We start from the raw sequence: 24282 nt of genomic DNA on the forward strand, positions 1-24282 counted from the left end.
GGATCCCTCTGTCCTCACTCTCCCTGGGACTCTCTCCAGCAGACCCTGTATCCTTCAGCTGAAACACCACAGCTCAGCAAGCTGCCCCACCTCACCTCATACCATCCAAAACTGTCACAGTGCTTTGACAAGACATGGGGCACCTCCTGGCAGTGGATGTTCGGAAGCTTGTTCAGTGCTACACCACCTGGGTTTCCACCATCCAGAGGGACACAGGTTGCCTCTGTGATACCCCTCTTGTAGAGCCAGACCTAATGAACAGCATTTTAAACAATACCTCAGAGTCTGAGTCCATTTCCTTCTGGGATCATACCAGACCAGCATCAACTGGGGAAAAACACTCTCCCAGCACTCTTGGATGCAAACCCTCTGGTCCCAAGGGTTGGTAAGGCTGCAGTTTGCTCAGGAAACCCCTGGCTTGATCCCCATCCACTACAGTTGTTGCCCTCCAGAGTTCTGCCTGGAAGCACAAAGGCCTGGAAGACTTTACTGCTGACAACTGATGCAAAGACACAGAGACATCTTAGGTCTACCTACACCTTGTCTTACTAAATTCAGTAGTAGTCTCACAGAATTTAGGATTCTTCTTTAGCTGTTTCTGAAGTAGCAACAGCTTATCTTGATGACCTTCAATTCCTTTTGGAGTTTTAATTGTGTTTTTATATGAACCATTGCTGTGCCTGGAGGACGTTGTCCTTGAAAACTAGATGTATCCAGGCATACTGTGAAAGTATTTGGTCTTTTTGTTGATTGTATCAAGAAACTGAGTGAAGATCCCTGTGTGATGTGCTGCTTGTCCATGCAATGCCTGCAGCTGTTGGGTAGAGAAGATACCAACCTTGCTTTTCCGATGACATCTGATGACTGATACCTTGGACTGATTGTATCAGTCAACGGTACACAGGCAATAAATCACATTCTGCAATGCTGTCTGGGGCAGCTGTGATGCACCTGCCCTGAATGGGAATGGATTTCCTGTAGGTCCTGTGTGGTCCATGTCAGCCTTGGCATCTCATGTGGGCCTGAATTGGAACATGAAATGGAACACCCACCCTGTGTTCTGTCAGGCAATGTGGGGATGACCATGGGACAACTGCCAATGTAGACACTGGAGAGCTTGTAAATTCAGCTGATGGACATGAGAGAGAACGAGCTGGCCCTATGGTACAGGACTGCAACCATTCCTATGCACACCAACATAAACTGCCATAACAATAGTGAGCAGGAAAAGGGCCTTTTGGCCTTTATTTGGAGATGAGCTGTCATTTCATTTGGCCAAAGGACTTTCCCACCAGGCTCATGTATGATCCCCAAGATGTCACCCTGTCTCTATGAACTTGTCCATAGGACCTCTCAGTTACCTGCAATGTATCTGGTACCACCTCTGGAAACACAAATGTCACCAGTTACTTGCAGCTGAACATCTCACTCCTGCCTCTGTCTCCCTCAATTAGCACAGGAGTGGAGAAAAGAGGCTGATATGCTCCTTTGTGTGTCTCTTTTGTGAGCTCCTAAACAAAGGCAAGAGGGATCCTACCTCCTGTAGGTGTGTGGCAGGGATGGCAGAGCTGAGTGTCCTTCAAGTGCTGGGAATAGAAATGCAGGAGGAAAAGCCTCCACCAACTCAACTGAATCCCTTCCTTCAGCACGGGTAACGAAGATCCCTCCCTGTAACTTTCTGGGTGTCCTGACTAATAATAAGACCACAAAAAAAAAAAAAAGACAATAATTAGAGGTAACTTTGAGAGGGAAAATACACTGCTGGAAATAAGTGTTTCTGCCCAGCATAAGGAGGGAACATCAGTGATGACTTGAGCCTGTTTCACAGCAGGTGCCCCAGGGACACCTGGAGGAGCCCAGAGGGGACAGAGAAAGGGACATCATGGGCTGCTCCTGTGCTGCTGAGCTGGGCTGGGCTCCTGGGACACAGGGAGCTCATGGCAGCGGCAGCGCTGCAGAGAGACAGCTCTGCCCAGGAGCAGCTCCTCTGCACACGCAGCAGGGCTGAGGGCTCTGCCTGCAGCACCGAGGGCACAGGAGACAGGCAGAGAGAGGGGAAAGACAACATGGGGTGGAGGATGCTGAGACATCACTGGGAGATAAATCTTCACAGCCCTGAAAAGAGTAAGTCTCTGGCTACAGCCCAGTTCAACTACAGTTCCTGGAGAGATGCTAAAGCTGGAACATTCCACAAGCTGTGGCATCTGTCAGGAGGGACGTTGCAGTTTCTCCAGTGTAGAGAAAACATGTTATATAGAGGTGAGTTTCTCTGCTGCACCTTCTGAGGGACATTTCTAATGGGCTTTTTCAAGGAGAAGGTAAAGGAAGGGATTACAGTAAAGATAAGGAGCTTTCCCATGTCCCTATTTTCAATTTGTTTCTCTTTGGGGAATTTGAGAGGAGAAATGGAAAAGGAGCTCTCATAGTTGAACAAGTCATGGAGACCACTCAGCTGTAACTTCGTCAGTAGGTCTGATAGGAGCCTCCTGATGAGCCTTCATCCACTCCTCTGCCCATGGACAGATGCAGCATCGCCTTTGCTGGACCCAGCAGGATCACCCACCTGTCTTTGTTTTCACCCTGCAAACAGGAGGAAGATGCTCCCAGGCGGTGCCCTGCAAACAGGCAGGTGTCTGTAGGGCCAGGGTGAGCGCACAGAGTTTGGGATGGGGTCTGTGAGCTCTGACAGGGAAAAAACATGGGACAGGGAATCACCTCCCAGGAGGAAAATCTCCTGGCAGCAGGGACATGATCTGGGAAGGAGGAGAAAAACCAGAGCTCTTGTGGGAGGGAGGATGTAGAAATCTCTGATTGACCCCCTGCAGTGCAGATCCCTCCTCTGAGCAGCCCCCTGGCCTCCTGTCCCACCCAGCAAAGCCTCTGCCCTCAGGGCCGGGGGCTCCAAGGCATGAAGCAGCTCCTGTGCAGCCAGAGCTCCAGTTCCTCTGCAGAGCACAGGGGCTGAGAGCAGCTGCCCGGCACTGTTGGTGTCTGGGAGGTGGCTGCACAGCTGGGGAAGGGGGACGCTGTCTGAGTGCCCGGCTGCCTCTGCCCTGGCTTCTCTCACACCCACCCTCACCAGATTTTTCCTTCTTGCTCCCCTGCTCTGGGTCACTGCTCTTGGGGTCTTGTTCTTGCTGTCAGGCTCTCTGGGGATGGCAGTTTCAGCTGCAGAGTCACAGCCGGATCTTGTGGGTCCTTTCCTGCAGGTGTGTCCATGGGCACACGTGTCCCAGCTTTGCTCTTACCTGTGGGCTGTGGGCAATGCAGTCTGTGGGGCTGAATCTCCCGGAATCAAATGCCATCATTCGGACACTTGGCTATCTGCATGAGGTTTCCATCCCAGCTGCGAGCTCCCCTCCGGGATGCAAACCCATCCTATAGCATCTATGTTATCTAAAAGTCTCAAGGAGAAGCACAGAAATGGTGCGACAGTCAAAATTCTGTTTGGTTTGTGAAATGAGCTACTTCTGCCCTGGGCTAAACGTGGGCTGCTGAGACCTTAGAAAGCAGTGAGATGTGTAGAGGTCTGAGGTGGATCCCTCAGCTCCCAGCAGTATCTGGTGGCTTTTCAGGGTAACATGGGAGTGCGATCACCCTCCATCTCAGAAAGGTGCCAGCCCAGGGCAGCTGGAGCAAGACAGAGGGACAGAGCAGCTCCCCTCACTCTGCACTAAGCCACAGGCATCCTCTTGCCTTGCAGGACTCGCTCTGTTCTCCTTGAGTGCAGCAGAAATGCTGATGGTTTCTGACATCCAAGAACATTCCCCAGGGTGAGAGGGGAGAAGGAGCTGCAAAAAACCTCAAACCTCTCAAAATGCCTTCTGCCACCTCATTTCCTTCTCCCTGGGAGTGCAGATGCTGACAGGTATTTCTGGACCAGGAGCAGCTCCATGTGACAAAGCTGAACCCCAGGACTGTCCCCTGCCCCCGTTCCCATGACCCCACTGCTGCAGAGCAGGGCTGACTCCTCAGCATCAGCGGGCACAGGCCCTGCTCCTCATGGCCCCTCCAGCCAGCACCACCCAGGGCTCAGACACGGAGCTGAGGGAAGGTCTGGAAAAGGACAACGGGGTGTGGAGCAGGGGGCGGGGGTGTGAGAAATGGCTTAGACTTTGCTCAGAGAAATCTCCCAAAAATTCTCACTGTCTTTTTCTTCTGTGATAGCCCTCATAGCCAAAATCAGCCAATGTCCAACAGCAGCTCCATCACCCAGTTCCTCCTCCTGGCATTCACAGACACACGGGAGCTGCAACTCTTGCGCTTCTGGCTCTTCCTGGGTATCTACCTGGCTGCCCTCCTGGGCAACGGCCTCATCCTCACCACCATAGCCTGGGACCAGCACCTCCACACCCCCATGTACTTCTTCCTGCTCAACCTCTCCATCATTGACCTGGGCTACATCTCAACCACTGTCCCCCAGTCCATGGCCAATTCCCTCTGGAACACCAGGGCCATCTCCTACACAGGATGTGCTGCCCAAGTGTTTCTGTTTGTCTTTTTAGCTTCAGCAGAGTATTGGCTCCTCACCATCATGGCCTATGACCGCTACGTTGGCATCTGCAAACCCCTGCACTACGGGACCCTCCTGGGCAGCAGAGCTTGTGTCCACATGGCAGCAGCTGCCTGGGCCACTCGGTTTCTCCATGCTTTGCTGCACACGGCCAATACATTTTCACTGCCCCTGTGCAAGGGCAATGCCCTGGGCCAGTTCTTCTGTGAAATCCCCCAGATCCTCAAGCTCTCCTGCTCAGACACTTACCTCAGGGAAGTCTGGGTTCTTGTGATTTCTTTCTCAGTGGCATTCGGCTGTTTTGTGTTTATTGTGCTGTCCTATGTGCAGATCTTCAGGGTTGTGCTGAGGATCCCCTCTGAGCACGGTCGGCACAAAGCCTTTTCCACCTGCCTCCCTCACCTGGCCGTGGTCTCCCTGTTTACCAGCACTATCATATTTGCCTACCTGAAGCCCCCCTCCATCTCCTCCCCATCCCTGGATCTGGTGGTGTCTGTTCTGTACTCAGTGGTGCCTCCAGCAGTGAACCCCCTCATCTACAGTGTGAGGAACAAGGAGATCAAGGATTCAGTGTGGCAACTAATGAATGACTGTTTTCTGAAGCAATAAACTGCCCATAATCTTCTGCATGGCATATGTAATGTAAATAATTTTCTCACTGAGTGGTTGTGCCCGTGTCCACTGGACACCCTAGAGAACCTGCTGCAGGTCAATCGTCATGGACCGGCCTCTCACAACCACCATTTCCAGCACTGGCTTCTCTCTTCAGCTTGAAGAGGTTCTTTGTCCCTCCCTGGCAGCACAACTAATGAGTAGGTCAGATGTCCATGTTTGCATTGTGTAGACAAGATGTAAACAAACGCACAAAGTGCTTCTGAGGTGATGAACCCGAGTGAGCAGAAACACCATCAGCTATTCCTTGGGGTTCCATGAAGGTCAGTGGGACAGACAGTGTCTTGATGTGATTTCATGTTGAGAGTAACATCCTTTGGGGAACCACCTGAATGTAGCACTGGGATGTGCTTCCTGGAACAGAAGATCCCGTGTCCATTCTTTATGCCATGAGGCATCTCATGTAAGTGCAGAGAAGGGTGACAAATGGCAGGGCCGAGGTGCCTCCCAGCCCCCTGGAGTGGCAGCAGGAGGTCAGAGGGACACAGTGACTCCTGCATCTGTGTGTACAAGGGAAACACTGTCTCTCAACATCCATGGGTGCATAAGGAGTCCATGGTGAAGTTACTTCTCTCTGGTCAGGCTAAAGACCACAAGAAGTCTGATGGGTTGGGGTCCCTGCCTGCAGAGCAGTTTCTGAGATAGTCGAGCTTTCCATGGTAGTGGGAAGAGGCCGGAAAGGGGAAAAAAAAATAATAACTGAAAAGGACAACTTGGGAGGTGCATTCTGGATATCAGGAGGAAGAAACGTCAGTGGAAGGGCAGTGCTGCGGTGCAGGAGGTCACCCGGAGGCAGTCAGGATCAGCCCATGGCTTTGTGTTTCAACAAACAGCCAGTGAGGGTGCAGTGAATGAGGCACGGACTCTCGGGAAGGTGCAATGAGAGACATTTATTACAAACTCAGGCTTGCATTTATACTTGCTATGATTCTTGCTCAAGCATTTGCTGATTTGCCCAGTGAGTCATTACATAAACGATATATTTTGTGTTCCCACCAAAATTACTGCCATAAACACAGGTTTTGTCTGTCATAAGCTATCCCTCTGTCCTTGATGTATCAATCCTGTATCAGTCCCTCTGCCCTTGATGTCTCACATAGCATACAGTACTTGCTTCTTGTATTTTTCCACTAGCTCTTGTTCTCACATTGTCGACTCTCGCAGTTTCTCACAGACCCGATCTTAGCACACTGCCACATCTCCCCTTCATGTTTACTGAGTGCATAGCCATAGCAGTATGTAATTGCATGGCTATTACCTGATTAGACCTTTTTTCAATCATTTGTTGTAACAAGATGTCTCTTTAAGATTGTTTAAAAACCCAGTTGGAGATTCACAGAATCACAGAATCACAGAATCGACTGGGTTGGAAAAGATCTCAGAGATCATCGAGTCCAACCCTTGGTCCAACTCTAGTCTGTTTACTAGATCATGGCACTAAGTGCCATGTCCAACCTCACTTTAAAAACCTCCAGGGACGGCGAGTCCAGCACCTCCCTGGGCAGCCATTCCAATACCTGACCACTCTCTCTGTAAAGAATTTCTTCCTAATATCCAGTCTAAATTTCCCCTGGCAGAGTTTAAGCCCATGGCCCCTTGTCCTATTGCTGACTGCCTGGGAGAAGAGACCAATCCCCACCTGGCTATAACTTCCCTTCAGGTAGTTATAGAGAGTGATGAGGTCACCTCTGAGCCTCCTCTTCTTCAGACTAAACAACCCCAACTCCCTCAGCCTCTCCCCATAGGGCTTGTGTTCAAGTCCCTTCACCAGTCTCGTTGCTCTTCTCTGGACCCGCTCCGGCACTTCAATCTCTTTCCTGAACTGAGGGGCCCAGAACTGACCACAATACTCCAGGTGTGGCCTCACCAATGCAGAGTACGGGGGAAGGATCACTGCCCTTGTCCTGCTGACCACGCTTGTTTGGATACAGGACAGGACACCATTGGCCTTCTTGGCCACCTGGGCACACTATTGGCTCATGCTGGGCTTCCTGTCCATTAGTCCCCCCAGGTCCCTTTCTGCCTGACTGCTCTCCAGCCACTCTGTGCCCAGCCTGGAGCGCTGCAGGGGGTTGTTGTGGCCAAAGTGCAGCACCTGGCTCTTGGCCTTGTTGAACTTCATCCCATTGGAATCAGCCCACATTTTCAGTCTATCCAGATCCCTCTGCAGAGCCCTCCTGCCTTCCAGCGGGTCCACACTCCCTCCCAACTTGGTGTCATCAGCAAATTTGCTGATGATGGTCTCAATCCCCTCATCTAAAGCGTCAATAAAGATGTTACACAGGACTGGACCCAACACTGACCCCTGGGGAACACCACTAGTTACTGGCCGCCAGCTGGATGCGGCCCCATTCACCAGCACCCTCTGGGCCTGGCCCTCCAGCCAGTTCTTCACCCAGCGTAGAGTGCACTTGTCCAAGCCACGGGCTACCAGCTTTTGCAGGAGTATATTATGGGAGACGGTGTCAAAGGCTTTGCTGAAGTCCAGATAGACCACATCCACGGCTTTCCCCTCATCCACCAGGTGAGTCACCTGATCATAAAAGGAGATCAGGTTGGTCAGACAGGACCTGCCCCTCCTAAACCCATGCTGGCTGGGGCTGGTCCCTTGTCCATCCTGAAGGTGCTGTGTGATTCCATTCAGGATGATCTGCTCCATAACCCTGCCAGGCACCGAGGTCAGGCTGACAGGCCTGTAGTTACCAGGGTCAGCTTTGCAGCCCTTTTTGTGGACTGGGGTAACATTGGCCAATTTCCAATCATATGGGACCTCCCCAGTGAGCCAGGACTGTTGGAAGATGATGGAGAGCGGCTTGGCACGTTCTTCCGCCAGCTCCCTCATCACCCTAGGATGAATCCCATCTGGTCCCATAGACTTGTGAGGATCCAGATGGCTCAGTAAATCATCAACTATTTCCTTCTGGAATACAAGGGACCTGTTTGGCTTCCTGTCTCTGTCAACCACCTCCAGAGGCCAGTTGTCCTGAGGGCCATCTGTCTTTCTGGTGAAAACTGAGGCAAAGTAGGTATTAAGTACCTCAGCTTTCTCCTCATCTTTGTTAACTATATTTCCCTCAAAGTCCAGCAGAGAATGGAGGTTTTCCTTGCCCCTTCTTTTGTTATTAACATATTTAAAGAAGGACTTTTTATTATCCCTGACAGAATTGGCCAAATTAACCTCAAATTGCGCTTTTGTTTCCCTGATTTTTTTCCTGCATGATCTAGCTATTTCCATAAATTCTTCATAAGTAGCCAGCCCTTTTTTCCACAGTTGGTAAAGTCTCTTTTTATTTCCGATTTCCTTCAGAATCTCCCTGTTTAGCCAAGCCGGTTGTCTTCCCCGACGGCTAGCCTTTCGGCACACTGGTATAGCCTGTACCTGTGCACTCAAAACCTTCTGCTTGAAGCATGTCCACCCCTTCTGGGCCCCTTGTTTTTAAGCATTGTTTCCCAGGGTATGCTCCGAACTAGGCTTCTGAATAGGCAAAAGTCTGCCCTCCAGAAGTCCAGCGTAGAGGTTTCGTTAATGGTTCTCCCTGCATCTCTGAGTATTGAAAATTCTATTATTTCATGGTCGCTATGACCCAGGCGGCCTCCAACCACTACATCTCCCACCAGCCCTTCTCTTTTTTTAAACAGTAGGTCTAGTGGGGCCTTGCCCCTCGTAGGCTCATTTACCAGCTGATGAAGGAAATTGTCCTCTACACACTCTAGGAACTTCCTAGACTGCCTCTTCTGTGCAGTATTGAGCTCCCAGCAGATATCCGGCAGGTTAAAGTCACCCACAAGAATAAGGGCTGTCGACTTTGAGACATCTGCCAGCTGCTTGTAGAATAATTCATCTCCTTCATCGTCCTGGTTGGGCGGTCTATAACAGACACCCACGAGAATGTCAGCCTTGTTGAACTTCCCTCTGATTCTGGTCCACAGGCACTCAACCTTGTCGCTGCTGACCTCAAGTTTAACAGAGTCGAGTGACTCTCTAACATATAAAGCCACCCCTCCACCTCTCCTACCCTGCCTATCTTTTCTGAAGAGCTTGTAGCCACACATAGCAGCACTCCAGTCATGAGAGTCATCCCACCATGTTTCTGTGATGGCAACTATGTCATAGCTTTCCTGCTGCACAATGGCTTCCAGCTCCTCTTGTTTGTTGCCCATAATGCGTGCATTAGTGTACATGCACTTCAGGTGGGCTGCTGATTTCACTCTTAATTTGGGCTTTCCATCCTTAGGCTGATCTTTGGAGAGCCCAGTTTCAATCCCTTCCCACTTCAAACCTAGTTTAAAGCCCTCCTGATCAGCCCTGCCAACTTATGGGCTATAGTCCTCTTGCTCTGCCTAGCACCCCATGCCCTCTGAACCTTCCCTGCCCAGGACTCCTCACACTTTGCCCAGAGCGAGTCACATTGAGGTGTTGGCTGGTTCCCTGGCTGAGATGTTGGTTTAGATGGTCACCTACAGCACAGGTGGATCCTGCCCCATCATCGCCTGCTCTGCTCCAGTCTGAAACAGAGCCCAACATCACAATGGGATCATGAGAGAACTGAGGTTGAAGGGGCCTCAGGAGTCTGCAGTCCAACCTGTCACCAACTGGGTCACACTAAGCTGTTCAAGCCTTGATTCAATCAGAGCTTTAGCAGGACTAGAGAAGTGATCATCCCTTTGTACTGGGCACTGGTGAGGCTGCACCTTGAATCCTGGGGTCAGTTTGAGGCCCCTCATGGCAAGGAAGACATTGAGGTGCTGGAGAGAGTTCAGAGGAGGGTGACAAGGCTGGTGAAGGGTCTGGAGCACCAGTCTTACGAGGAGCGGTTGAGGGAGCTGGGGCTGTTCAGCCTTGAGAATAAGAGGCTGAGGGGAGACCTTGTTGCTGTCTACAGCTACCTGAAAGGAGGTTTTATCATGGAGGTTGTTGGTCTCTTCTCCCAAGTAGCAAGTGATAGGACAAGAGGAAATGACCTCAAGTTGCACACGGGGACGTTTAAATTGGATATGAGGAAAAAATTCTTCAGGGAAAGGGTTTTGAAGCAATGGAGCAGACTGCCCAGTGAGGTTGTGGAGTCACCATCACTGAAGGTGTTTAAAAGACATACAGAAGAGGTTCTTAGGGACATGGTTTAGTGCTAGATTTAGGTTATGGTTGGACTCGATTATCTTAAGGGTCTCTTCCAACCACAATTATTCTACGATAAGTCATTTTTGATATTTTATTTCTCAGAGGACCATGCAGCCTCCCTGAGAGCCAGGACTTTTCTGAGGTGTTGGAGAGATGTCTCACGGTCACACCAGCCAGTTCCACCAGCCCCTGTCTGTCCCTTCCCAGACCAAACCTTTTCTCCATAAGGCAACCTTCCAGGCGAGTTTCTGGGACACAGCAAATGCTGTCCAGGTCCTCTGGGCCTGTTCAGAGAGAACAGCTTGCCAACATGGTGATGGCCTCCCTGTGCACCTCAAAGCTTTCCTGACCATTTTTCTCCATGTCCCGCTTGTACCCAACCTTTCTGGTCCTTAAGCTTTACATGAGGGGATTGAGCAGGGATGTGGGGAAGGTGTAGAAAAAATGCTTTGTCAAACTGTCTTGGGAGGGCTGTTCTGGGCATCCCACAGTCCAGGATGAGGGTGCTGGAGAAAACAGTGGCATTGGTGAGAGGTCCAGGTGGAGAAGGCCTTGTGCCTGTCTACACTGGGGTAGAGAGCAGTGATGCAGTCATGGGATGCCCATGTGAACAGGAAGGGGACAAATGGCTCTGAAATGCCTTCCAGCCAGTTCTTTACCCGTCGCAGATACACCATCCAGGCCATGAGCTGCAGCTTCTCCAGGAGATGCTGTGGGACACGGTGTCAAAGGCTTCACTGCAGTCTAAGGACACAACACCCACAGCCCGTGTGGTGGATTCACTGCCCACGACAGACTTTCCCTCATCTGCTCAGCCGGTCACCTTGTCACAGAAGGAGATCAGGCTGGTCAAGCAGGACCTGCCTTTCATCAAGCCATGCTGATTGGGCCCCATTGCTCGTCTCGTGTGTGTGACCTCACAGTCCTTTCCCAGCCATGTTCCTGCTGTTGGCCAGTCCCCTGCAGAGACAGAAGTGACCTCACAGTGCCCTCCACACCCATTGATTCCTACTGGACTATGAGTTCCTGAGACACAGTGACCACATGACGTCGTACCCACCATCACCTTCTTTGTGGTCCAGTGTGTGAGCAGATCAAACTGAGCTGCTTTCATGAAATGTATCTAATAGATTCGTATCAAGGGTTTGAGTGGAGAAACGTTCCTCAGAGGAGCTGCTGTATTTACTCTGAGACATTTTTGCATCTCTGCTTCTGCCTTTTTTTCTTCTTCCTATTTCTATTCTGACGTGAAAGAGCTCTCCAAGGAAAAGATTCATGGAATCCTACACTAACACAGGTCGGAAGAGACCCCTGAACACCATCTCTGTCCCACTGACCTTTATGGCATCCCAAGGAATAGCTGATAGCATTTGTGCTCCCTTGGGTTCATCTCACCACATGAACACACTGGGCATGCACATGATGTGTATGTTTGCAACTCATCTGCACAATGAAAACATGGACTTTTGACCTAGTGTTTTATAGAATCATAGAATGTCCTGAGTTGGAAGGACTCAAAGGATCATGGAGTCCAATTGCTGTCCCTGCACAGGACACCCCACAGGTCACCCCGTGTGTCTGAGGACGTTGTCCAGTCTCTTCTTGAACACTGTCAGGTTGGGGCCGTGACACCTCCCTGGGGAGCCTGTTCAGTGTCCAGCACCCTGCGGGTGAAGAACCTTTTCTCATGTCTCTCTGACCCTCCCCTGACACACCCTTCTTCCATTCCCTTGGGTATTGTCATTGGTCACCACAGAGAACAGATCATTACCTTCCCTTCCTTCTCCCCTTGTGAGGAAGCTGTAGCCACCAGGAGGTCTCCTTTGAGTCTTTTCTTCAGCTCTGATGCTCAGAAACCCCTTGCTTTGCTTTCTGAAGCAGAAAGGAGAAGCCATGAGCTCCAGGCAATGGGAAGGGGATCCTGTCCCTCACACGCAGCTCAGGGCTCTTCCTGGGACCATGGGATGTGGGTGTGCAAGGCGCAGGGAAGGACAACAGCTTCCAGCTTCCCCATGCGGCTGCAAGGAGGCACCGAGGCCCCAGTGCCATGAGGACAACGTGTCTTCTCCTGGGCCTCAGTGGCAGAGACAATCGCCATAGCCAAGGGGACAGAGACCTGGGTTTTGTGGGTCCCTTCCAGCCTTACAGCGCCCTTTGCCATCTCCACCACAGGCTGTTCTACACGGTCCTACCCCTGCCCCTCTTTCCCTGCAGGCTGCAGACACCCATCTCGCTTCCCCACCTGTTCTCACCCCAGCATTTCTGCACCTTCACTGCTGTGTCTGCACCTTCACTGGCTGCTCTTTGGAACACAAACCATGGGCTGATCCAGCTCCCTCTGGGTCACCTCTTGCACCACAGCACTGCCTTTCCAGTGAAATTCTTACTTCTCATATCCTGTCCCCTTCACAACCACATGATTCTGACTGGATTACGAGTGTCTGAGATGCAACTGACCTCAAAACACCGTAGCCCTCCATCATCCGCCGCGTGGCAATGCGCCACGCAGGGATCAGCAGCTGCTGCGGCTCTTGGCTGATGGGGTTTATACCTGAGCCTCCCTCCATTTTTGGGCCCCAGAAACCCAGTGCAGAATAACTCGCATCTGAGACGAAGCTCTGAGCGGGTGGATTTCTTCTCAAGACCAGCACTGCTTGCAGCGCTTCTCCCCGGTGTCTCCGGCCTGAACGTGCTCTCGTGATGCTGGAAGCCTTGTGCAGAGATGGATCATGGCTCCGATTTCCAGCAAGGGAGCGAGCAGCCGGCTCTTCCTGACTTGGAAGACCCTCGGTGGAGGTGAGGGACCACATGTGGGCTTGGACGGTCTCGCCTGTATCAGCTCATGTAGGTGCTCCGAAACACCCCTGCAATGGGGAGGTTCCTTATGAGATGAAAGGGATGCCGTACGGTGCAGGTCAACCAGGCCAAGTCAGCAACAGATCTCAAATGTTCCAAGTCCTGGACTGGAATTGGAGACAGGCGGGTGGGAAGGGAGCCTGAGGGGGATCTAGCCAAACTGCCGGCTTGCGGCAGCACCAGCCCAGGGCTTCCCGCAACCAATGCCGGGACACCCCGAGGACAGAGATTTCCTGCAGCCTTCTTTGTCCCGAGGTGGAGCAGAAACAGATGAGCACAGGGGGAAAACTGTCATTTTTTTTTAATTGGCTTTATTGATTTCTGAAAACAATCCAAGGCCGAGCAGAGGCTGGCAGCACCACGTCCTCAGGGCAGGTGAACGCCGCTGTCACCGTACATGCACCCATCCCTGGCGTGGCACCCTCAGACGCTCCCTCTGGACGCTGCACAGGCTCAGGACCAGCCGCATGTCCAGGCACCCGCGTGGCGCTGGCAGCCGGGCTCTACTCCTCTTGCTGTCCCGCGGTGCAGCTGCAGCGGAAAGCCCTGCGCAGAGCCCGCAGCGCCCTCCTGAACCGGGAAGGCCGTCGCCGTGGAGCTGGGCCCTGCGCTGGGCAGGCCATGTCTGCGCTGGTCTCTCCTCCATGTCCCGCAGGCATTGGAGAAACCGTGTTCTCTTCTTCCTCCTCTGCAGCTGGGACGAGAGGGGCTGTGCTGGCCTGTCCCTCATCCTCTCCAGCCAAGTGAGCTTCAACGACTTCAGGTCCTGCGGGTGCTGGTGCTGCCACTGGAACGTCTGTGCATTGGGCCCGGTGCTGCTGTCCCACTGGTCGCTGGCCAGGTCCCTGGACCTCAGCCTCAGCCCTGCGCACGGCCTCACTGACGATGTACTCCACAATGTCTGCCAGAGCCACATCGTCCTCTGTGGGGCTGTGCTGGGCAGGTGCCGGGCGCTCTGCCTTTGCTGCCACCTCCGTGTCTGTGCAGCTGGGCAAGCCAGGCCCCTCCTGGGGACCTGCAGGGGCGTCCTGGAGGTGCTCCTGGACCGAGGGCTTGATCCAGGTACTGTGGATGGTGTCTCCGCCTTGGCACCCCTCTTTGCTGTTCTTGTCTTGCAAGTCCATGCTCTGGGCCAGGTTCTGCTGTTCCTCCGGTTCCTGGCCAGCTGCCAGGACCTCAGCCACAGCCCTGCGCATGGCCTCACTGACGATGCGCAGGGCTGTGTCCCACAGAGCCGCGTCGTCGGCCTCTCCCTCCTGCCCTGTCCCGACCCTCCCCTGTGGCCTATGGAGCACGGGGGGCTGGGAGTGGGCATACGCCTCCTCGTCAATGGGCATCTTGGGTCTCGTCTACCACAGAGCTGCGGCGAGCACCCAGGGGAGCTGCTGCCTCCTGAGAAGCTGCTGCTCCTGAGAAGCTGCTGCCTCCTGAGAAGCTGCTCCTTAAATACCCCCACGGTCAGGGCGGGGACCCCCGTGTCACAATGGCTCTGGTTATGACGTCACAGAGCCCGGGCGGTTGCCATGGACACACCCACCTCCGGGCCCGGCTGGGACTGGCTGTGCGCGGCGTGGGGCAGCCCCTGCGTGACGGAGGAGGGAGCAGAGAATGGCGAGGGAAGCTGTGCCCAGCACACAGGACCCTGTCCCCCAGAGCTTTGCTCAGAGACGCTGCTGCCTGCTCCGCTACACCTGCAAGAATCCGCATTCAGAGCTTGTTGGCAGGACAAGCCAAGGGCCACTCTACAGCCTCACCGCACTGATTCTCTGTTTTTGTCGTGGTCTGATCATGGGGAGACAATCAAAACCGTGGGAGAAGGTTTCCCTTCACCCTTTTTCCCCCTTCGCCCTTCAGGCCACAGTAGTCTACAGTTAATCTCCACTCATCGCTGGACTCGCACACTGGCCAAATTGGGCTACTGAAAGGTGAGCGAGTCTTACTGATCACACCCTGGCTTTCCAGTTGACGAATCAATTTCTGAATAGGAATCTAAGAGTCCCGACTGGTGCGATACTGTCGACGATGCACCGTTGTGCTAGCAACTGGCACCTGCTGATCGTCAACCATCAGCAGTCCTACAACAGAAGGGTCATCTGAAAGACTAGGCAAATCAGACAGCTCTTCAATTCTCTCCGTGTCCATAGCTGCTGTCCCAAATGCCCACCTATACCCTTTTGGGTCCTTAAAATACCCTTTCTTAAGGTAGTCTATGCCAAGAATGCACGGAGCGTCTGGGCCAGTCACAATGGGATGCTTTTGCCATTTTTTTCCAGTTAGGCTCATTTCAGCCTCTACAATAGTCAGCTCTTGGGATCCCCCAAGTCACTCCAAAAATACTGATGAGTTGTGTCGCCTTACAGTCTGAAGGAATTATTGTGCACTGAGCAGCAGTGTCCACCAAAGCCTTGTACTCCTGGGGGTGTGTTGTAGCAGGCCATCTTATCTGTACCATCCAGTAAACTCTGTTATCCCTTTCCTCCGCCTGGCTGGAACCAGAAACTCATGCAAGAGGATAACTACTGAGATGTAGTTTTGAGAAGTGAGAATGACTGCTGGGAGGGACACTAAAGACCTTTAGTTCAGCAGCATAACCAAGAATGAGGAGTTCCCTGGTGCTGTTATTAGTGATAGATAGTGCCACTGTTCAAAACCATCCTTGAGAATGTCTCTGTCCTCCCTGGGCTCCAAAGCTCATCCTGCTCAGATTTTGACAGGATTGCTGCAAACCCCTGTGACCCAAACCTCTACAACTGTCTCTGCTCAACAGTCTTTTATCCCAGGAAGTGGAAAACTCCTAATGCCAACACCAACCCAGTGCCCAACCTGCCTGGAGAGCCAGGACAGTTGTGCCACACAACAGCTGCCTCTGAGGGAAGCTGGAAATGACGGGAACTGGATTAGTTCCAACCCAAATCATAGAATCATAGCAACATAGAACCATATAATCATAGAAATATTTAGGCTGGTAAAGACCCTTAAGAACATGGAGTCCAACTGTTAATGAAACACTGCCAAGTCCACAACTAAACCATATCCCTCATCGCCACATCTCCACATCTTTTAAACACCTCCAGCAATGGAAACTCCAATCCCGAGCTGGCAGGACACCGTTGGCTGCAGTTGGACATAAGATACTGGTCATGGCTGTGAGTTCAGCCCTCGCTGGCAGAATGTCTCACACCCTCACTCAGGAGGGCAGGGGGCTGGGAGATGGGAGCACGTTTCAGTTTCCAGATCCCAGCACAGAGCCCAAACCATCCTGCCCTTGGACTCTGGATCCCATTTCCTGAGAAGCAAAACTGGTGGCCTTCTGAGGATAATCATGTTAAAAGACATGAGTAATCCTTCAAGTGTTTGCGTAATTTGTCTGGGAATGACGGTTTTAAAAAGAAAAATAAAAGTTTAACATGCTTATATTTAAATACGTGTAAAATAGTACTCTGCATGTGTGGTCGCCCCTCTGGCAATGACAGTTAAATAGGTATTGGCACTATAAGGCTCCATACCTCATCCACAAGCACACATCTAAGTGGTTCAGATGAAGGGTGGTGTGGCAAATGTCACCCTTTGTGTCCCCAGGTGATGGACACTGCTCATGTGCCTCTGCAGAGAGTGGCAGGAGCTGGATCCCCTTCTCGGGACAGACTCCTTCCAGGAGAGACACCGACACAGGGGGAACTCATCGGGTCTTTACAGCATTTCACTCGGCATCAGTTTTGACATATTGGGTGCTGTCCTGTGACTGCCCTTTCTGCACAAATGATCATACAAACACAACCATTTACTAAGACATGGTCATAAAGGGTTGTTGTGGACAAGAAAGCTCACCGTGCTGTATCTAGGATGCTGAATCTGGGATATTGTATCTGAGATGCTGTATCTGGGATTCTGTATCTAGGAAGCTGTATCTGGGATTCTGTATCTAGGATGCCGTATCTGGGATGCTCTACATTGGATGCTGTATCTAGGATGCTGTATCTGAGATGCTGTATCTGGGGTGCTGTATCGAGGATGCTGTATCTAGGACGCTGTATCTAGTGTGATTCATCGTGGATACTGTAACTGGGATGGTGTATCTAGGATGCTTTTTCTGGGATGCCGTATCTGGAATGATGTTTGTAGGATGCTGTATCTAGGATACTGTATCTAATATGCTGGATCTGGGATGCTGAATCTGGGATGCTCTATTTGGGATCCTGTATCTAGGTTGTTATATCTAGGGGGGTGTATCTAGGATGCTGTGTCTAGGATGCTGTGTCTAGGATACTGTATCTGGGATGCTGTATATAGAATGCTGTATCTAGGATGTTGTATCTGGGATGCTGTATCTGGGGTGCTGTATTCTAGAATGCTGTATCTAGTATGCTGTAAGTAGTGTGATGTGTCTGGGTTGCTGTATCTGGGCAGCTGTATCTAGGATGCTGTATCTAGGATGCTGTATCTGGGATGCCGTATCTGGAATGTTGTATGTAGGATGCTGTATCTAGGATGCAGTATCTGAGATGCTGTATCAAGGATGCTGTATCTGGGATTCTGTATCTAGGATGCCATATCTGGGATGCCGTATCTGGCATGCTGTATCTTAGATGCTGTATCTCAGATGCTGTATCTTGGATGCTGTATCTGGGGTGCTGTATCTAGTAAGATGTATCTAGGATGTTCTCTCTAGTGTGATGTATCTATTATGCTGAGTCTTGGAAGCTGTATCTGGAAATCTGTATCTGGGATGATGTATTTGGGATGCCTTATCTGGGATGCAGTATCAAGTATGATGTATCTGGGATGCTGTATCCAGGATGCTGTATTTGGGATCTTGTATGTGGGTTGTTGTATCAGGGATGCTGTATCTAGGATGCTGTATGTAGGATACTGTATCTGGGATGCTGTATGTAGGATGCTGTATCTGTGATGCTGTATCTGGGATGCTGTATCTAGCATGCTGTATACAGGATGATGTATACATAATGATGTATCTGGGATGGTTTATCTAGGATGGTGTATCTGGGATGCTGTATCTAGGATGCTCTATCTGGGACGCTGTATCTAGAATGCTGTATCTGGGTTGCAGTATCTACGATGCTGTATCTAGGATTCTGTATCTGGGATGCCATATCTAGAATGCTGTATCTGGGATGTTGTATCTAGGATGCTTTGTCTCAGATGCTGTATCTGGGCTGCTGTATCGGTGGTGCTTTATCTGGCATGCTATATCTTTGTTCCGTATCCAGGATACTGTAGCTAGGATGCTGAATCTGGGATGCTGTATCTAAGATGCCGTATCTGGGATGCTGAATCTTGGATGGTATATCTAGGATGCTGTATCTAGGATGCTGAATCTGGGATATTGTATCTGGGATGCTGTATCTGGGATGCTGTATCAAGGATGCTGTATCTGGGATTCTGTATCTGGGATGGCGTATCTGGAATGTTGTATGTAGGATGCTGTATCTAGGATGCAGTATCTGAGATGCTGTATCAAGGATGCTGTATCTGGGATTCTGTATCTAGGATGCCGTATCTGGGATGCCGTATCTTAGATGCTGTATCTCAGATGCTGTATCTTGGATGCTGTATCTGGGGTGCTGTATCTAGTAAAATGTATCTAGGATGTTCTATCTAGTGTGATGTATCTAGTATGCTGAGTCTTGGAAGCGCTATCTGGAAATCTGTATCTGGGATGATGTATTTGGGATGCCTTCCAAGATTCCGCATACTAGTTACATCACACTAGGCAGAGAATCCTAGATACATCATGCTAGATACAGCACCCAAGATACAGCATCCTAGATATAGCATCACAGATACAACAAGCTAGATAAAGGATCGCAAATACAGCATCCCTGAGCCATCATCTCAGATACAGCATCCCAGATACATCACACTAGTTACAGCATCCTAGATACAGCATCCCAGATACCGCACCCCAGATACAGCATTCTAGACACAGCATCCCAGATACAGCATCCTACATACAGCTTCCGAGGTACAGTATCCTAGATACACCATCCTAGATACATCATCCTGTATACAGCATCCCAGATACATCACACTAGATACAGCATCCTAGATACAGCATCCCAGATACAGCATCCCAGATACATCACACTAGATACAGCTTCTAGATACAGCATACTAGATACAGCAACCCAGATACAGCATCCCAGATACGGCATCCTAGATACAGTATTCTAGATACAGCATCCAAGATACAGCTTCCCAGATACAGCATCCTAGATACAGAATCCAGATATGTCATCCCAGATACTGCATCCTAGATAGAGCATCCTAGATACGGAATTTCAGATACAGCGTCCTTGATAGAGCATCCCAGATACAGCATCCCAGATACAGTTTCCTAGATACAGCATCCCAGATACAGCATGCCAGATACCACATCTAACACGAAGCATCCTAGATACAGCATCCCAGATACTGCATCCTAGATACAGAATCCCAGATACAGCATCCTTCATACAGCATCCCAGATACACCATCCCAGATACAACATCCTAGATACAGCATCCCAGATACAGCATCCCACATACATCACACTAATTACAGAATCCTAGATACAGCATCCCACAATACAGCACCTCAGGTACAGCATCCCAGACACATAATCTGGATACAGCCATCTAGATACAGCATTCTAGATACAGCATTCAAGATACAGCATCCCAGATACAGCATCTAAGTTACAGCATCCCAGATACGGCATACCAAATACGGCATCCTAGCTACAGAATCCCACATACAGCATTCTTGATACAGCATCCCAGATACAGCATCCTTCATATAGCATCCCAGATACAGTATCCTAGATACATCACACTAGATACAGCATCCTAGATACAACATTGTAGATACCGCACCCCAGATACAGCATTCTAGATACAGCATCCTAGATACAGCATCCTAGATACAACATCCCAGATACAGCATCCAACATACATCACACTAGATACAGCATCCTAGATACAACATCGTAGATACCGCACCCCAGATACAGCATTCTAGATACAGCATCCCAGATACAGTTTCCTACATAGAGCATCCCAGATACAGCATCCTAGATACAGTGTCCCAGATACAGCATCCTACATACAGCATTCCAGATACGGTATCCCAGATACAGCATTGTACATACACCATCTCAGATACAGCATTCCAGATATATCACACTAGATACAGCATCATAGATACCAAAGCCCAGATACATCATTCTGTATACAGCATCCCAGATACAGAATCCTACATACAGCATCCCAGATACAGCATCATAGATACAGCAATCTAGATAAATCATCCAAGATACAGCATCCCAGATACAGCATCTAAGACAGAGCATCCTCGATAGAGCATCCTAGATACAGCATCCTATATACAGCATCCCAGATACAGCATCCCAGACACAGCATTCCACATACAGCTTCCATGAATCCGCATCCTAGATACATTACACTAGATAGAGAATCCTAGATACATTATACTAGATACAGCATCCCAGATACATCATTCAACATACAGCTTCCATGAATCCACATACTAGATACATTACCCTAGGTAGAGAATCCTAGATACATCATACTAGATACAGCACCCCAGATACAGCATCCTTGATTCAGCATCCCAGATACAGCATCCCAGATGCAGCATCCCATATACAGTATCCTAGATACAGCATCCTACATACATCATTCCAGATACGGTATCCCAGATACAGCATTCCACATACAGCATCCTAGATACAGCATTGCAGATACAGCATTCTTGATATATCACACTAGATACAGCATTCTAGATACAGCATCCCAGATACACCATCCCAGATACAGCATCCTAGATACAACATCGTAGATACAGCATTCGAGATACAGCATCCCAGATACATCACATGAGATACATCCTAGATACAGCATCCTAGAGTACAGCACCCCAGATACAGCATCCCGGATACAGCATTCCAGATACCGCACCCCAGATACAGCATTCTAGATACAGCATCCCAGATACAGCATCCTACATACAGCATCCCAGATATAGCATCCTAGATACACCATCCTAGATACATCATCCTGTATACAGCATCCCAGATACATCACACTAGATACAGCATCCTAGATACAGCATCCTAGATACAGCATCCAAGATTCAGCATCCCAGATACAGCAACCCAGATACAGCATCTAAGACAGAGCATCCTAGATACAGTATCCTAGAAACAGTATCCCAGATACAGCATCCTTCATACAGCATCCCACATACAGCATCCCAGATACAGTGTCCTAGATACAGCATCCTGCATACAGCATTGCAGATATGGCATCCGAGATACAGCATTCTAGATACAGCATCCTAGATACAGCATCCTACATACAGCATGCTAGATACATCATCCTACATACAGCAACCCAGATACAACAACCGATCTACATCATCCTAGATACAATATCCCAGATTCAGCATCCTAGATACAGCATCCAAGATTCAGCATCCCAGATACAGCAACCCAGATACAGCATCTAAGACAGAGCATCCGAGATACAGTATCCTAGATACCAAACCTCAGATACATCATTCTGTATACAGCATCGCAGATACAAGATCCTACATACAGATACAGCATCCCAGATACCGCATCTAACACAGAGCATCCTAGATACAGCATCCCAGATACTGCATCCTAGATACAGAATCCCAGATGCAGCATCCTTCATACAGCATCCCAGATACACCATCGCAGATACAGCATCCTAGATGCAGCATCCTAGATACAGCATCCAAGATACAGCATCCCAGATATATCACACTAATTACAGAATCCTAGATACAGCATCCCACAATACAGCACCTCAGATACAGCATCCCAGACACATCATCTGGATACAGCAATCTAGATACAGCATTCTAGATACAGCATTCAAGATACAGCATCCCAGATACAGCATCTAAGTTACAGCATCCCAGATACGGCATACCAAATATGGCATCCTAGATACAGAATCCCACATACAGCATTCTTGATACAGCATCCCAGATACAGCATCCTACATACAGCATCCCAGATACAGCATCCTAGATACAGCATCCCAGATACATCATCCTACATACAGCCTGTATACAGCATCCTAGATACATCATCTTACATACAGCATCCCAGATACAGCATCCGAGGTACATCATCCTAGATACAATATCCCAGATACAGCATCCCATATACGGCATCTTAGATACAGCATCCCAGATTCAGCATCCTAGATACAGAGTCCTAGATACAGCATCCCTGCCTGCTTTGTCTCCTCAGGTGCCCCTCCATAATAGGTTTGAGGCCTTGGATCTGGAAGAAGAGGTAGGTGAGGAGGCAGTGCCAAGCCTGCCTACAAGATCACACAGGAAGAGGCGGTTGACTCCACAACTTAAGACTGCCTCTATTAAGAAAGAAAGAAGGGTGATAGTAATAGGAAATTCCCTTCTGAAAGGAACAGAGGGCCCAATATGCAGAGTTGACCCTCATCTTAGAGAAGTTTGTAGTCTACCTGGAGCCCGGATCAAGGATATTGCTAGAGAGCTCCCAAGACTGGTGCACCCGACAGACTACTACCCGCTGCTGGTCTTCCAGACAGATGGGGAGGAAGCTGCTTCCCGTAGTCTGAGGGCAATGAAGAATGATTTCAAGGTCTTGGGAAGGATGGTGAAAGACTCAGGGGCTCAAGTGATCTTTTCTTCACTCCTTCCATCTTCAAGTGACGATGTGGGATGGAATAGGAAAATTCATTCTCTAAATGGTTGGCTCCAAGAGTGGTGCTACAGGCAGGGCTTTGGATTTTTTGATAATGGTTGGTTCTATAAGACACCAGTCCGGACAGTGTCACGTGGGAAAGGTTTATCTCAGAGGGGCAAAAGAATGCTGGGGCAGGAATTAGCTGGGCTCATTTGGAGAGCTTTAAACTAGGCTCGAAGGGGGATGGGGTTGTAGCTGGGCTTGTCCCAGTGGGGCAGCATTCTAGAACTGATGAGGACCAGGTGGCCTCCTATGCTCCTAGGGAGAAATGGGAGTGCTCTGCTCGCTCCTTGAAATGCCTGTACACCAATGCGCGCAGCATGGGGAATAAGCAGGAGGAGTTAGAATCCTATGTTCGGCTGGGAGATTATGACCTGGTGGCAATTACAGAAACATGGTGGGACAGTTCACATGACTGGAATGTGGTCATGGATGGCTATGCTCTTTTCAGAAAAGACAGGCCAGCCAGGCGTGGTGGTGGAGTTGCTCTCTATGTGAGAGAGCAACTACAATGTACTGAATTCTGCCCAGGAGTGGATGATGAGCGAGTTGAGAGTGTATGGGTCAGGATCAAGGGGCAGGCTGGCAGGGGTGACACTGTTGTGGGCGTCTGTTACAGGCCACCAGATCAGGCTGAGGAAGTTGATGAGGCCTTCTATGGGCAGCTGAGAGTGGCCTCGCAGTCACAGGCCCTGGTTGTTGTGGGTGATTTTAACTTCCCTGATGTTTGCTGGAAGGACCATTCAGCCAGCCAGCCACAGTCCAGGAGGTTCCTCCAGTGCATTGATGATAACTTCCTCATGCAGATGGTGGAGGAGCCGACTAGGAGAGGTGCACTGCTGGATCTCATCCTCACTAACAAGGAGGGTCTGGTTGAAGCAGTAAAGGTTGAGGGCTGCCTGGGTTGCAGTGACCACGAGATGGTGGAGTTCAGCATCTTGTGTGGCAGGAACAGCATAGCAAGTAGAATTGCAACCCTGGACTTTAGCAGGGCTAACTTTGGCCTTTTCAAGCAATTGCTGGGGGAAATTCCATGGGCAAGACTGCTTGAAGGAAAAGGGGCCCAAGAGAGCTGGATTGCATTCAGCGATTGCTTCTTCCGCGCTCAGGATCAGAGCATCCCCACACGTAGGAAGTCAAGGAAGGGAGCCAGGAGGCCTGCGTGGTTGAATAGGAATCTATTGGGTATGCTCAAGCAGAAGAGGAGAGTTTACAGGTCATGGAAGCAGGGGCTGGCCACTTGGGAAGAATATAAGGCTGCTGTTAGAGGATGTAGGAAGGCAGCTAGGATAGCCAAGGCCTCCTTAGAATTACAGCTGGCGAGAGGGGTCAAGGACAGCA

General features: G+C 50.1%; 1 protein-coding gene across 1 annotated transcript; it reads left to right on the plus strand.

Annotated features, from left to right (window-relative positions):
* Positions 1-4189: 4189 nt before the first annotated feature.
* On the plus strand, positions 4190-5122 carry LOC308044084 (olfactory receptor 14C36-like; the record flags this gene model as incomplete). Its single annotated transcript, XM_080350563.1, has 1 exon — positions 4190-5122. One exon carries the CDS (start codon positions 4190-4192, stop codon positions 5120-5122), a length of 933 nt encoding a protein of 310 aa, XP_080206689.1.
* Positions 5123-24282: the final 19160 nt, after the last annotated feature.

This window comes from Nesoenas mayeri (assembly GCF_963082525.1).
Source record: "Nesoenas mayeri genome assembly, chromosome: 10".
Classification (NCBI taxonomy): Eukaryota; Metazoa; Chordata; class Aves; order Columbiformes; family Columbidae; genus Nesoenas; species Nesoenas mayeri.